At 44.6% G+C, this 13,281-nt stretch overlaps 1 protein-coding gene across 1 annotated transcript in view; it reads left to right on the forward strand.

Moving 5' to 3' along the window:
• Positions 1-9,686, forward strand: part of NCKAP1L (NCK associated protein 1 like) — a 38,526-nt gene extending 28,840 nt beyond the window's left edge. The window contains exons 27-31 of the mRNA XM_090273318.1: positions 1,513-1,606; positions 2,512-2,628; positions 3,175-3,284; positions 4,457-4,546; positions 8,258-9,686. Of these exons, the coding sequence (XP_090129444.1) occupies positions 1,513-1,606; positions 2,512-2,628; positions 3,175-3,284; positions 4,457-4,546; positions 8,258-8,389 (543 nt within the window). The 3' untranslated portion in view covers positions 8,390-9,686. The remainder of the gene's footprint in view (positions 1-1,512; positions 1,607-2,511; positions 2,629-3,174; positions 3,285-4,456; positions 4,547-8,257) is intronic.
• Positions 9,687-13,281: the final 3,595 nt, after the last annotated feature.

Raw genomic sequence — 13,281 nt, forward strand, 5'->3', positions numbered from 1 at the left:
CTAGCCTGTCATGAGCTAGTCTTGCTGATATCTCCTGGACAGCCCTGAGCTTTAGGCTCTGCCTGCTTGTGAAAATAAGCAGGTGGAGGTGGAGAGGGGAATGATCTGTCCATCAGAGATTCTGTTAGTGCCTCAGAGGGGTACAAAGATTAGGAGAATAGAAAAATAAGACCACTTCAATCACCGCTTTCTTGATCCAAAAAACCACAGGCCATGGACCAGGTACCTGATCTACTAGGCCATGTTGCCGTGAGCAGGGTCATCTAGTTAGTAGGGAATTTAAACAAAGGACAAAGCAGAATATGATTAAGGTTTGCCTCTGTGTTGAGTACCATAAGTAAAGTGTGTATACATGGTTATGTTTGTGGGGTCTTTGCATATAATACTCTACTTAGCTGTTTATTATTGAAACAATTATCTGTGTTCTCTCAGAACATTTTAAAGTCTTTTTTTAAACTTCAAAATGGGTATAAGTACTTAGTGTAGGAGTAGGGGGTTTTAAGGCTATGTCTTGGGAACCTGATTCTAAGAACAATGAGGAATTCAGGTATTAATCAATAAATATTAATCAGGTGCCTTTTATGTGCTTAGCATTGTGTTAAAACTAGAGAGGATAAAAAGAAATGCAAGGTTTCTAGCTTTGAGATAAAGGAAGAAGGAAAAGGAATTAATGTTTATTTGTCTATCAGTTATTCCGTTAGTCCCTAGGGTAGGTGCTTTATATGTGTGGTCTAATTTAATTTTCACAATGATTCTGAGAGGTAAGTACTATTATTCCATTTTTACAGATGAGAATACCAAGGCTCAAAGAGGTTAAGTAAATTTTAGCCAAGGTCACATATTTATTAACTGGTGGTGTTAGAATTTGAACCCAGATCTTCTCACTCCAAAGTCTTTTTCTCTCTTCTCCATGCAATGGGGCTTTTTGGCTTTTGTTTTTAATTATAATCTAGTTGATTACATAAGCCATATATGTTTCACCTCCTATCTGAAAAGATAACTGAAATTACCAGGTGCTGTGTGTGACCAGTGCTAAGTCAGAGGTACCAGTTCAAGGAGGGAGATAGGGGTCTGGGCTGAAATAATCAGGGCTTCACAGAGAATATGAGATTTGAGTTAAGTCTCAAGGAATGGGTTTCACCTAGATATTAGCAGAGGAAGGGAAAGGATACTCTGGAAGAGGCAAGCACATGAACCAAAGTATGGAAGGAAGGAAGTAAATTGTAGTTTGATGAGTGAATAAATTACCCTGGCTTCATTGACTGTAAGAAGTGTTTGGGGAAATAAAGTTGAGAAAGTAAATTTGTACTATGGTGTATGGGAAGGCCAAGCTAAAGCACTTGGGTTTTTCTCCCTGTAGATTAGGGAGAGCTGTGAAAGGAATACCTAGAAAAGGAGGTAGTACAACAAAAGTTTAAAATCTGTGATCTAGGAATCCTGATGTCCTATAGCTTTTGCCAAGTACGTCTCTCCTGGGAATCATCTCCAGATTGTCGGTTTCTTCTCTACCAGGTGACTCTGAGTATCTTTGAGCTGGCATCTGCTGCAGGAGTGGGCTGTGACATTGACCCAGCCCTGGTGGCAGCCGTTGCTAATCTGAAAGCTGGTAAAATTGGGGAAAGGGGGCAAGGGAGGGCTTGGGTCATATTTCTGGGTGGAAAAATGCCAATGTCAAAGAAGCCTTTTGTTTAGGATTGTGAATTCAGAAGCTTTAAGGTGGGAGCTAAGGAAAGACTTAAAGTGTGGTCCCTAACCCCCACAAAATATCAATACTTACACAGACAATTTAGATTTCTAGTCAGAATCCAATCAGTTGACCTGAAATTAGCTAAAAAGTATTAAGTGAGAGTCTTTTTTGATGCTCAGCAAGTGCTTGAAAGAACTTACAATCTGGTTGGGAAAGTAAAATGAATGCGAATGAGAGAACAATACACGGTATTATATAGTTTCATGCTGAGTTGTGTGGTATAGCATCTGAGTTCCCCAGAGTGATCTAGTGCTCTCTCGTCCCATGTAATCACCATGACACTACTCACTTCTTCCCCAGGTCTCACACTCGTCTCTCATAGTTTCCATTTCATGTTTCCTCTGATTAGCACGTTCATACTCATGCACACTCAGAATAGGATGGAACCAAGTGGCCAGCATTAAGCCCTTTCAAAATTGCCAGACTGGTCCTCCCTCCTCTCTTGGTTTTGGTGAGACTCTTTCCTCTCCTTCCTGCTTCTCCACCCCATCACAGGTGACAGTGTCCTCAGACTGCTTGTCGGCTGAGGACTTTTCTAAGAGCTCTCCTCAGTCACCAGAGGAGGACTCCAAGGACCCAGGTCCCTCACTGTAAGTGGAGGCTAGTCCTGTTGCCTTCAGCAATAACAACTCGCCTATGGTGCTTTGTAAAGTGTATGTGTAGATATTTTCTTCTATGATCCTCAGTAAGTCTGTGAAGCAGGACCCTTGGAGAGGATGATTCCTGATGGCGGACCTTACTTCTCCTCTTTGCCTTCTTACCAGATACGTCATCCCCTGAGGAAGAATATAAGGTGGCCTGCCTGCTCTTGATCTTTCTTGCAGTTTCCCTCCCGCTCCTGGCTACAGAGCCCTCTTCCTTCTATAGCATTGAGAAGGACGGTAAGTAAGGAGTAGGTCTGAGGAGCCAGTGTTGCTTAGGTTACTGTCCTGGGCTCAGTAGACTAGATAGAGACAGTTGTCTATCTGGAAAATACAGACTTCTGACTTGGGTGCAAAGTTCTGTTTCAAAAAGCTCTTGAGAATGCTATCCATAAAATTCAATTCCTGTGAACTTTCATAGGAATATCCTTCTCCTAATTCCCAAATGCCTCCTGTAGGTGTTTAATAAGGGTGGCCCAGACTGAAAAAATGAAAACTTCCCAGCTGGGGTCAGCTGGAGTGACTCACCTAAAAAAATATTTTATTTACTTATTTTTAGAGAGAGGGGTTTGGAGGGAGAAAGGGAGGGAGAGTAACATTAACTGGTTGCCTCTTGCATGCTGGCCCTCAACCGAGGCATGTGCCCTGACCGAGAATTGAACCAGTGACCATTCGCTTTGCAGGACAACACTCAAGCAATTGAGCCACGCTTGTCAGGGCCGAGTGACTCACTTTGTTATTTCTTTTTGTTTCTCTCTCTCTCTCTCTCTATCAATAATAACCTAGGTTACAACAACAACAGTCACTGCTTGACCAAAGCCATCATCCAGGTGTCTGCTGCCCTCTTCACACTCTACAACAAGAACATTGAAACTCATCTCAAGGAATTTCTGGTGGTGAGTGGGTCTAGGTGGTAAGAAATGGAAGGTTGTAAAGTCTGGCAAGAAATGGTTTGACTTAAATGCATAGACAGTCATTGTTGAGCAGACCTTGGAGCCTCACCTCCCACCCAATTCGTTAAGTGGCGCGGGCCACTTTGTGAACGGCAGGAGTTTCTTTTAAGTTCCCTAACAGCTAGTATTCAGCCTCTGCCCAAATATTTGGGAAGAGCATTGGACTGAGTCAGAAAATTTGAGTGCTATTTCTGGATCTGCCACTAAGAATTTGTATGACCTCTGAAGAGCCAAACTTTTGGGGCCTCAGTCTTTCCATTTATTAGATAGAGCAGTTAAACTGAGTGCATGATTCACTACCTTCATGTGCATTAGAATCCCAATGAGCTTGTCCAAACACAGATTTCCAGTCCTATACCAGTTCTACTGAATTAGCATGTCCTAGGGTGACTCCAGGCTTCTGTTTTTAATAAGATCTCCAGGAGATCTGAAGCACAATACTGAAAAAAAGCCAAACTTTTTTCAAATTTTCAAATTTTAGCATAAATCAGAACCACTTAGAGAATTTCTGAATCAGTGGATTAGAGATGTGGCTGGAAAATTCACATTTCCAAGTTCCCAGGTTGTGTTGATGTGGCTCATCCCGGGATCGCACTTGGAGAACCACTGGTCTAGATTTCTAGGGACTGGTGCTTCTAGAATAACCAGGCAGCTGGTTCTACTGCAGGCTGTGTCCAATTTGTTTGGAAAAAAAAAATTGAAAGACAGGAGGAGAATACCAAGAGCACTGTGTCTGAATCAGAGGCCCAGCTCTGTCTGTCCGGTGGGGAGTCAGCCGTAAACAGCCGGGTGAAGTGTGGGTCTGGAGGCTGCCTAGGAAAAGAGATTAATCTCCTGGCTTACAGTATTACTGCCTTTCTCCTAGGTTCTTTCCCCGCCCCTGCAACCTCTCCCCCAGCGCCCCAGGCAGCCTCCTGTTGTCTGCACTGGCTGGTTTATAGGCAATGTGCATCTCTGAAACCTGGGGAATTTGCCACTTTGTCTGCCCTGAGTTTCCAGAAACATCCCAGCACTTTTTAACTTTCCTCCTTGATCTTTTAACTTCCTGTAGCCCGAGGCTGTCCTATTCTGACCTCCATAAAAATCTGCTTCCTTTACAAACTCTTCCCTTACAGGTGGCGTCTGTCAGCCTCCTACAGCTGGGCCAGGAGACTGACAAGATTAAAACCAGAAATCGGGAATCCATTTCTCTGCTCATGCGCTTGGTATGTATCTTGTTTAATTTGCTTTGGGGAAAGAGAGAAGGAGAGCCAGAGGATATTCCCCCCCGCCCCCACATTTTTTTTTTACAAACCTTTGCTCAAGGATATGTTTATTAATTTTTAGAGAGAGAATAAGGGAGAGAGAGAGAGAAACATAGATTGGTTGCTTCCCCTATGTATCCTGACTGGGGATTGAACCTGCAACCTAGTATGTGCCCTGGCCGGGGATCGAACCCACAACCTTTTGGTGTATGAGATGATGCTCCAACCAACTGAGCCACCTGGCCAGGGCAGGGAGACTTCTTTTTAAGGTCTTTCGGTCCCTGGTATTGTCATCGCTCAAAAGGATTAACTAAGAACTTAATTCTGCCTGACCTTCTGGGTCTCGTCTTCATATTCTGGTTAACATTCTAGATTTGTTCTGTAATCTCAAGGTAGAGTCTTCAAGGGCTTCTCTGCAGGACAGGGCCTTCCTGGCCTTTAGCTGACTGAGTGCCTTTTCCTGCAATGTTCTTGAGTCTGACCTGGTGGGGCAGCTGTGTCCCTCATCCATAACTATTTGTTTAGTGCATGTTTGGTTTTACATGACCACTTCATAACACTGTATTTCTTGTCCTTAAGAGTATTATGAAGAGGGTGCGAAATAGCACAGAGCTGAACTGGGGGAGGGGGCAGGAGGGCTCAGAGGAGGAAGGGATTTTAGGTGAAAAGCTGTAAGGCTAGGAGCCAGGTGAACCATGCATCAGGCAGCTCCTGCTATCTTGTCTCCTTTCTTCCCAAGCTGTGGGCTTTCTCCTACTTTGGCAGAAAGTTCTGGGAACTCTGATTCAGTTAATTTTTTAAAACTCTTTTCCTCATGACTCTGTTTTCTCTCCTCAACATACTTACTCATTGTTTTGCTCTAAAAGTCCGATTCTCCAGGTTAGTACTGTACTTAGATGTGGACAGGAGGGGCTCCTGCCCTGGGCCCTGGGTCTAAGAGGCCCTCCTCTGGCCAATGGGGAGAGGATATGCCCACCTGGAGGCTGCACTCCACCTCGAAGTCCACGCTAAAATTTCTTGGACCTCAGAATTCTCTGTTAAGCAGCTCCAGCCCACTTGTAGGGCTTGTGCAGAGCTTCTTCCATAAGTGACCTACTGAGGCAGACTGCTGCCAGTGGATATGTCTCTAGTATCCAAGGAATGTATGGCTAGAGTTTAGCTGTGCAGATAGAAGTCTACATGTGCACACAAAACCCTGCAGATGGGCTGGTTCCTGCTCCCCTGATCTGGTGCAGATCTCTGAGGAGTCTAAGAATTCCTAATTCAAACCTGGCCTCCATAAAATTATAAAAGTATATTGTGAAGGTTGAAATATAGAATGTAATAGTTTATTTGATTTAGTTAGTCATATGAATGTGGGCTTCCATTTGGACTCCCGGCCTAGGACCACAAATGTTAGGGGAACGCACTCCTGGGAGTGCCCCTGGTTTCCTTTAAATACACAGGCACAGTGGTATCTGTGTCTCAATTTCTTTTGCTAGAAAAAGGCTTAGGTTGGGCTGATTAAGGATTCTGATGGAGAAGAGAAGAGAATGAACATAAGACTATGTGTGTGGGGGTGTGTGTGGTGAGGGGTAAGAGGGCAGAGGAGGCAAAAGTGGGCAAATGTGGGCAAAGGCCAGTAGTGTGCTAGAGAGAGCACAATTTTTGGAGCATCATGACTTTGGGCAAATTAATTAACCTTTGTGAGACTCTGATTCTTTATCCATAACAGAGGACAATAATCCTTATGATAGAGTGGTTAGGATTCATGAGATAAAATATGTGAAAGTGCCTAGTACATAATAGATGCTTAAGAAATGTTAGTAGTTCTTGCTCTCTCCTGTTCATTTTAGTTGCTGGATGGTTAAGCCTGCCTCTTCATTTCCTTGGGCAGTTTTCACCTCTGTAAAGTTGGAGGTGATTCTGTATTGCCTGATCTCCTCCTTCTGCTTTGCTCCCCCCTCCCCTACCAACCCCAAAGTGTGAGGAGGTGTCTGCCCCTTGTGGCATTGCAGTGAGGCCTACAGAGTGGCTGGGACAGAGCTAGGACCAGGCACTTTTATTGGAGGGAGTGACAGAGGGAGTAGCTGCTGCAAAGCAATTTAAATGCAAATGTTTCCACAGAGAAATTGAAAATGACTGAAGGGGAAAGAGCTGTATTCTAAGAGGCTACTAATGTAGCCCCAAATCTAGCCAGGCACTTTTGTCCCTGGGGTCTACCCCACTATTGCCAGCCAGTTCCCTCAGTTTCACAGGGGAAAGAATCATGGAATCTTATATGTCAGAATGAGGCCAGATCCTGGGAATTAGTACAGTCCTTACAGTTCATAGGTGAGGAAACTGAGGACAGGGAGGGAAGGATGACATTCAAGGTCTCCCCCAAAATATATGGGCAGATTTGGGACTAAACCCCAAATTTCTTGGCCTTCACTCTAGGGCTGTTTCAACTACTAAGAATATCTTCCAGTTAGGAGCTGTTATTTTCTGTGCTTAATGGAGCAAAGAATAGGAAGTCTTGGGCCTATGAACCCTTCTTAAAGCTGTCACTCATTCCCCTGTACCTGAGGGTTGTATCCTGGAAAAGAGATGTGATCTCTGTCCTGGATTAAGGTTTGAAAGTCTTGCCTAGCAAAAATTTTTTCCGTTATCTAACCTAAGATCAGACCTACAGTGTTAATGGCAGATTTCCTTCCCTTCAGCCTGCAGTGTCTGCTCTTCTGGCACTTGTGTGTATTGTGTGTGCATGTGTTTGAGAATAGCAGAATGTTACAAATTTTAACACCTGGAAGGACTTCAGAGAGAGAAACATGTTAGAGGAGATATCGTAGGTTTTCTTTTTTCAGTGAATTTTCAGGACATGAAACACCAGCCATATTGGGGAGGGCCCATCTGTATGAATTGCCAGAGGATATGGGGCACTTCTCTCTCAAGTGTGTCTTTTAGTCCCAAACCTCATGATGAGACAAGTACTGAAGGACATACACCGTTCCTTCTTCAGAGAAGGCGACCCTCCAGACAATGCTGGGTTGCGCTGCTCTTTGCTAATATGCACACCCCCCCACCCCCCGATCTTATCCAGGCATCTTGATCTATCTTTCTGCTGGGCTGTAGGGGCTGCTGGGATTACCACAGTACACAGGCTTCTAATTAAACTAATTAATCATGCCTGCTTCTTTATTCAGCATCCTTACTGTTCTACAAGCACTGTACAGAGGGAGGGAGGACATTGAGGCCCAGCACAAGAGGACCCATGTGGATTCCAGGCCCCTCTTTCTCAGCCTGCAGTGGCAATTGTTTCTTTCTCTGCTAAGCTTTGTCATTATCACTTTTATTTATCCTTACCTGCATTTGTGCTGCCCACCCACATATGCTTTAGCATCCAGAATGTGAGAAAAGGGAGTTTTTCTGCCACAAGGGAAGTGACTCTTTCCTGCCTTCTGCTTCTGAGTCCTTCATATAACCCTGGGTGGATGAGGGTGGGGAGGACAGGGGCCGTTAAAAAGGAGGGGAGGAGGCCACATGGCTTTCCTAGAGCTAAACCAAGTGGGGGAGGAAGGGCAGTGTGATTTGAAACCCTGTTTACTTGTAACTGAGGGCTTCAGAGGGCCCAGGGACTGAATGAAGAGGAACAGGGTGTCACAGATGTATGCCCTACCTGAGGTTCTCATCTCTTGGCCCATTCTCTTCCAGGTGGTGGAGGAGTCCTCCTTCCTGACCCTAGACATGCTGGAGTCCTGTTTCCCTTATGTCCTGCTTCGAAATGCCTATCGGGAGGTATCTCGGGCCTTCCACCTGAACCGAGTGCCAGCCAGTACCCACTGAAGGCCCTTTGGGCCTGCTTCAACCCTTGCCACCCTGGAAGCTGTGGTCATTTTCTCAAGGGGTGGGAATGGGGTGGGGTCTGGAGCCAGAGCAGATGAAAAGGCATGTGGACAAACAGTCCAGGACTGAGAAATCATAGAGAAGTGGAGCAGGTTGTGGGGATGGAAGACAGTTGATAGGAACAGTTAGGGGCTTGGGGCCAAGTGTCTGAATTTTTACAATGAAAAAACCGAGTGACATACAAAAATGTTTTCTATCTTCTGGTGACTAGCCTTGAGCTGTGACTGGCATGGATCTCTCAGACCTTCATCACTATTCTAGGATAATGCTGGCGGGCAGAGATGATCAATCATCATATTAAACCATAATGAGCTTATAATCCTCCCACTGGAGCTGCTATTGTCTCCTGCACATTCATTAGGACAATTATCTGCTCTCTTTTTTTTCCCAAACGTGTTCAGCAAACATTCAGCCTGCTCCTACTGCTAAGTCTAGCAAAGGAATTCCTTTTTTTCCTTTGTGGGGGCACTTTTAGGAGTCATAGGTCTCTTCCTCTGCCTCCAGCTCTACTGTCTACAATGGCAATGAGGAAGTACTCCTGAGAGATTTTTTCACTGCCCCAAACCATTTCACCTGCCCTACACACCTTGTGGGTAATAAGTTCATTCTCTCAACTGCTTAACTTTCACCCCAGCTGCTTTTTCTCTGACATCACCACAACCCAGAGCAGAGGGTCCGTCTAAGTATTTCCAGGTCACAAGACAACTAAGTGGACCAGGGTCCTGTGGTTTCCTTCCCAGACCATTTAGGGTTCTCTTCCTCCTATCTGGAAGGACTAATTTAACCCCAAGCCCCTTATCATCCTGGGTACAGCTGTTGCTCCAGTCAGGGATTTCTCTTTTAGATCTTAAATTTCATAGACCTCATTAAGTTGTAGGGCCCTGAGAGTGGGTATACTTGAAGGAGCACAAGCTGTTTCAACTTAGCCCTTTTCTGCACTAATTAGAATTTCAAGTGTCAAAGCCTGGGGAGTTCAAGATAGCAATAAACTAGGTTTAGTTCATTCCATGGCAGGAAACAGTGGCCTCCATCCATCACTTGTGCGCACCCACTGCCAGGGAAGCTGGAGCAACAGATCATATATGTCACAGGTTTAGAGTGGTTGGAATGGGCAAATATAATTAACTAGTTGATTAATCAGTGTCATGTTCATACCTCCATGATAAAATGAAACCATTGTTCATTTTCAGCAAAACCATCCGGCCTTCATTAAAGCTATTTAATAGCTGTTTTTGAATTTTGTATGTGTGCTTGATTTTTACTTCTCAAGACCCAGGCTTAGTCCATACTTTTTAAACTTGGCACCCATTCTCAATACACAAGTTTTTCCTAGCAACAATTGTCTGCTCTTTAGGATAAAAGCAGCAGAGGATCCTGCTTCATGTCTCGGCAAATTGTCCTTCCTTGCTGTGGAAAGGACAGTATGTTTTAAGGAGTGACTCAGGGTCAGGCCTACTGAGGCTAAAGGCAAAGTTGATGAGGACAAGAAGTCTCAAAAGTATCTGAACTACTCTTAAACACAAGTCTCTGGTGGGATCTTCTTTTTCATCTACACGTAGAAACACTTAAAAGGAGCCTCCCAGAGCACAGAAGACAAGTTGCTGCAGGGGAATAGCGGGTAGACTTAGTAACTTTAGTTTTTAATTAACATTTTTATTGAGATAGTTAATCAAACAAACTAATGCAGAGATATCCTGTGTATCTTTACCAGTTTCCCTCATGGTAATATCTTGCAAAAACAATAATATACTATCATAACCAAAATATTGACATTGATACAATCCACTGACCTTAGAGTTCCCCAGTTTTCCTTATACTCATTTCTCTGTGTGTATGTATTTAGTTCTGTATGTATCACGTGTAGGTGTGTATACCCACCACCTCGGTCAAGATACAGGGCAGTTCCAGCACCACAAGGATCCTCATGTTGCTCTTTTTTAACCACACCCACTTCTCTCCTGCAACCCTCTTCCCCTTCTCTAGTGCCTGGCAACACAAATCTGTCCCCCTTTTCTAAAGTTTCATCATGTCATATCTTTTTATAAACATGCAATTGCACATACATTTATCTACCAAAATATACTTTTTCAACATGTTCTTGCATCCTTATGACATTTCTGCAAGGTAGCCCAGGGAAGCTTCCTTATTTCAGGCCAGTAGACAGAGTCAGAGATGTTAAATGACTTAATGAAGGTCACGCGTTTAGCAGTACATCTTAACTGGGAGCTGAGTATGATATTCAGTCCTAGACCTTTTGTCCCTGACCAGACTGTCTCTTCATCTGGAAAGACTTAGTTGTTAGAACTCAGAGACCCTAGAACAAGCAAAAATAGGAAAGGGTAAGGACATGATGGCCTTAACCACCTGAAACAAAAGATGAATGTCTAGGGGTAATAGGACCCATCAGCACTTTAGACAATTTGCTTCCTTGGCTGGGGAGGATCTCTGACCCCTTATAGCCTAGGACATGATCAACTATGAGCTGTTTTCTGCTCTTAGATCCCCAGCTTGCTTTGTTCAGGCCTAAAAGGAACTGAGAAATGAGTATCAGGGAGAAATTCTGACCTTGATTGCTTTGTCTTGCAGGCAGAGTAGGTTCTAGCCTCAGCATTTTCATTAGTGCAGTGTTTTCATTACAATCTCCATTAACTTGTTTGCGGCAATGAGATGGAATTATCCCTCCTACCAGGCCTGCAGCAAGATGCTTGCAGAGGAGTTCCTATTCCTCTGGGCAGACACTATGATGTTTATTTCAGCGGGCAGGTGAGGGAAGCCTCTAAAAGCAGTGAGTCTGGGGCCTTGCTGAGAAGGTCTTACCCTTTGGCACTTTGCCCAGGAGGTGGGGAACCGCTGTGGTTTGAGCTCTAATCCAGGAGAAGGAAGTCCCAGGTAGGGACAAGACTTCCTTAACCTTAGGTCCTCCTGCCTATATCAGTGCTTCTCCAACGAAGTTTCACTTTGAGAAGAAGCTGGCACATGGCTGAAATGCACTCACGGGGGCTTGGGGGGAAGAATGTTCTTCCAGTCCTCCTCCCCACAAGGCCTCCTGCTCCTTCTAAGTACCTGTCATCAAAGGAGATGAAGACGAATCCCCCCCTCAGCCCCCACACCTCAATGAGTTGTCAAGTACTCTCCCTCCCACCTGAATTGGAAGCAGGAGCGGCAGGCAGGCTGCGTTGCAGGTTGAGGAAGTCACAAGTTAACTTGAGCTGAGTTTGCAACTCTGGAGAGATTGAGGAGCAGGCTTTTCTCTTGTCACTTTGGGAGGAGAGGATTGTGAGGCTGCCCCTTTAAATAGCATTCCCGTAGGAGGCAGATCACATCCATCCGTCACCACTGCCAAAATGTCATATTTGGTCTCTATCAAACTCAAAGCTTGTTGGAAGGGATTGTGGGGTTAGGGGAGTGAGGAGGTACGATCTCCAAGGGACAGAGGCAGTTTGGAAGCTGAAAAGGAGAGAAAAGAGGTTGGGCAGAAGGAGCCTGGGAAAGGTGAGGGCAGGGGACAGGAGGAAAAGACAGAGAGAAAAGAATAGTGGGTCTTTTGAGCCAATGAATGAAACTGATATACCCTGTCTAGAGGGAGGGTAAGACAGAAATGGGATTGGATTGCAACAAGAAGAATGAGGTTGAGGTTAAACACCAGGACTGGTGACTAGAGAAAGAAAAACAGAAAGAGAAAGGGAGCCACGGGGTGGAAAAGCACTAGAAAAAGGTGGGGAGACTTGGCCTAAGCTTTGTTGCTCACTCTTTGTGGGACCACGTACTTGTTCTGGCCTTAGTTTTCCCATTTGTTAAATGAAGGGGGTTAGACTAGATGGAGTATAAAGTTCCTTTTACAAGTAACTTTTGGGGGTGGGGTATGGAATTTTCTTTTCTTAAAATGGGTTAGGAGATGGGGGCCTGGGAGAGCAGGGACAGGATATACCGCGGTGTCCACGTGAACTGTTGAGAAATTCCTCTGGAAGTACATCATGGCCTCTTTCCCACTTCTAGTTGAAATACCTGCCTAATTTGGGAATCTCTTTAGCTCTAATCCTAATTTTCTAATTAGAGCTCTTGAGCGCCAATCCTAATTTGCAATTCTTTTGTAGTTTCCAGCTCATTCTTTTTCAGTTAATAAGGAAGTCAATTGCTCTCAAATTTTGAGAATTAGATTGTATAGGAGACTGACTGGGGGTCTCAGATACGGCTATGTCTTGGCTGGGGCTGTTCCTGGCAAGGAGGGGAAAGGGGGGTGTGAGCTGAAGTTAAACGGGCAGAGAGGGGAAGTCCCAGTATTCTTTTTGATTTTTCCTCCGTCTCTGACTCTGCCATCTCCTTCTGCCTCTGTACTTCTGGGAGCTGGTTCTCCTGATAATTTTCCGTCCTGCCAGATCTGAAGGCCTGGCCTCACCTAATTGCGTGAAAGGCAATTTTTTAATATTGGGAGTCTTCACCCTGCCATTCACTTCTGCTCTTTTCTACTCCATTGCCTGGGAAGAGGGGAGCCTCCTTCCAACCTTCAATGTTCTTAAAATTAAAACTCACATCCTGGGATCCTGGATTAGTTAGTGAAAATGTCTCCACTTTCTGTTTACATAGGATTTCCTCCAATGCCAAAGCAGGTGGTCATTGAAGAGAAAAATTCTAAGGAATGCTGAGGTGGTTCCTGCCAGAGTCCAAAGTATGTCTTAGTTTTTGATGGAAGGGCTTTGTCCTGTTACAAAGTCTTGAGTTCAAATTCCAGGTCATTCATATTACAAATGTTTTAAGCAGCTAGGTTGTTTTGCTCTGGGCTCTCAGCCACTAAATTTCTTTCTCTGACGACAGAATAAGAGGAAATAATCTGG

This window comes from Furipterus horrens, unplaced genomic scaffold (genome assembly GCF_987537825.1).
Source record: "Furipterus horrens unplaced genomic scaffold, mFurHor1.1.pri manual_scaffold_4, whole genome shotgun sequence".
NCBI lineage: Eukaryota > Metazoa > Chordata > Mammalia > Chiroptera > Furipteridae > Furipterus > Furipterus horrens.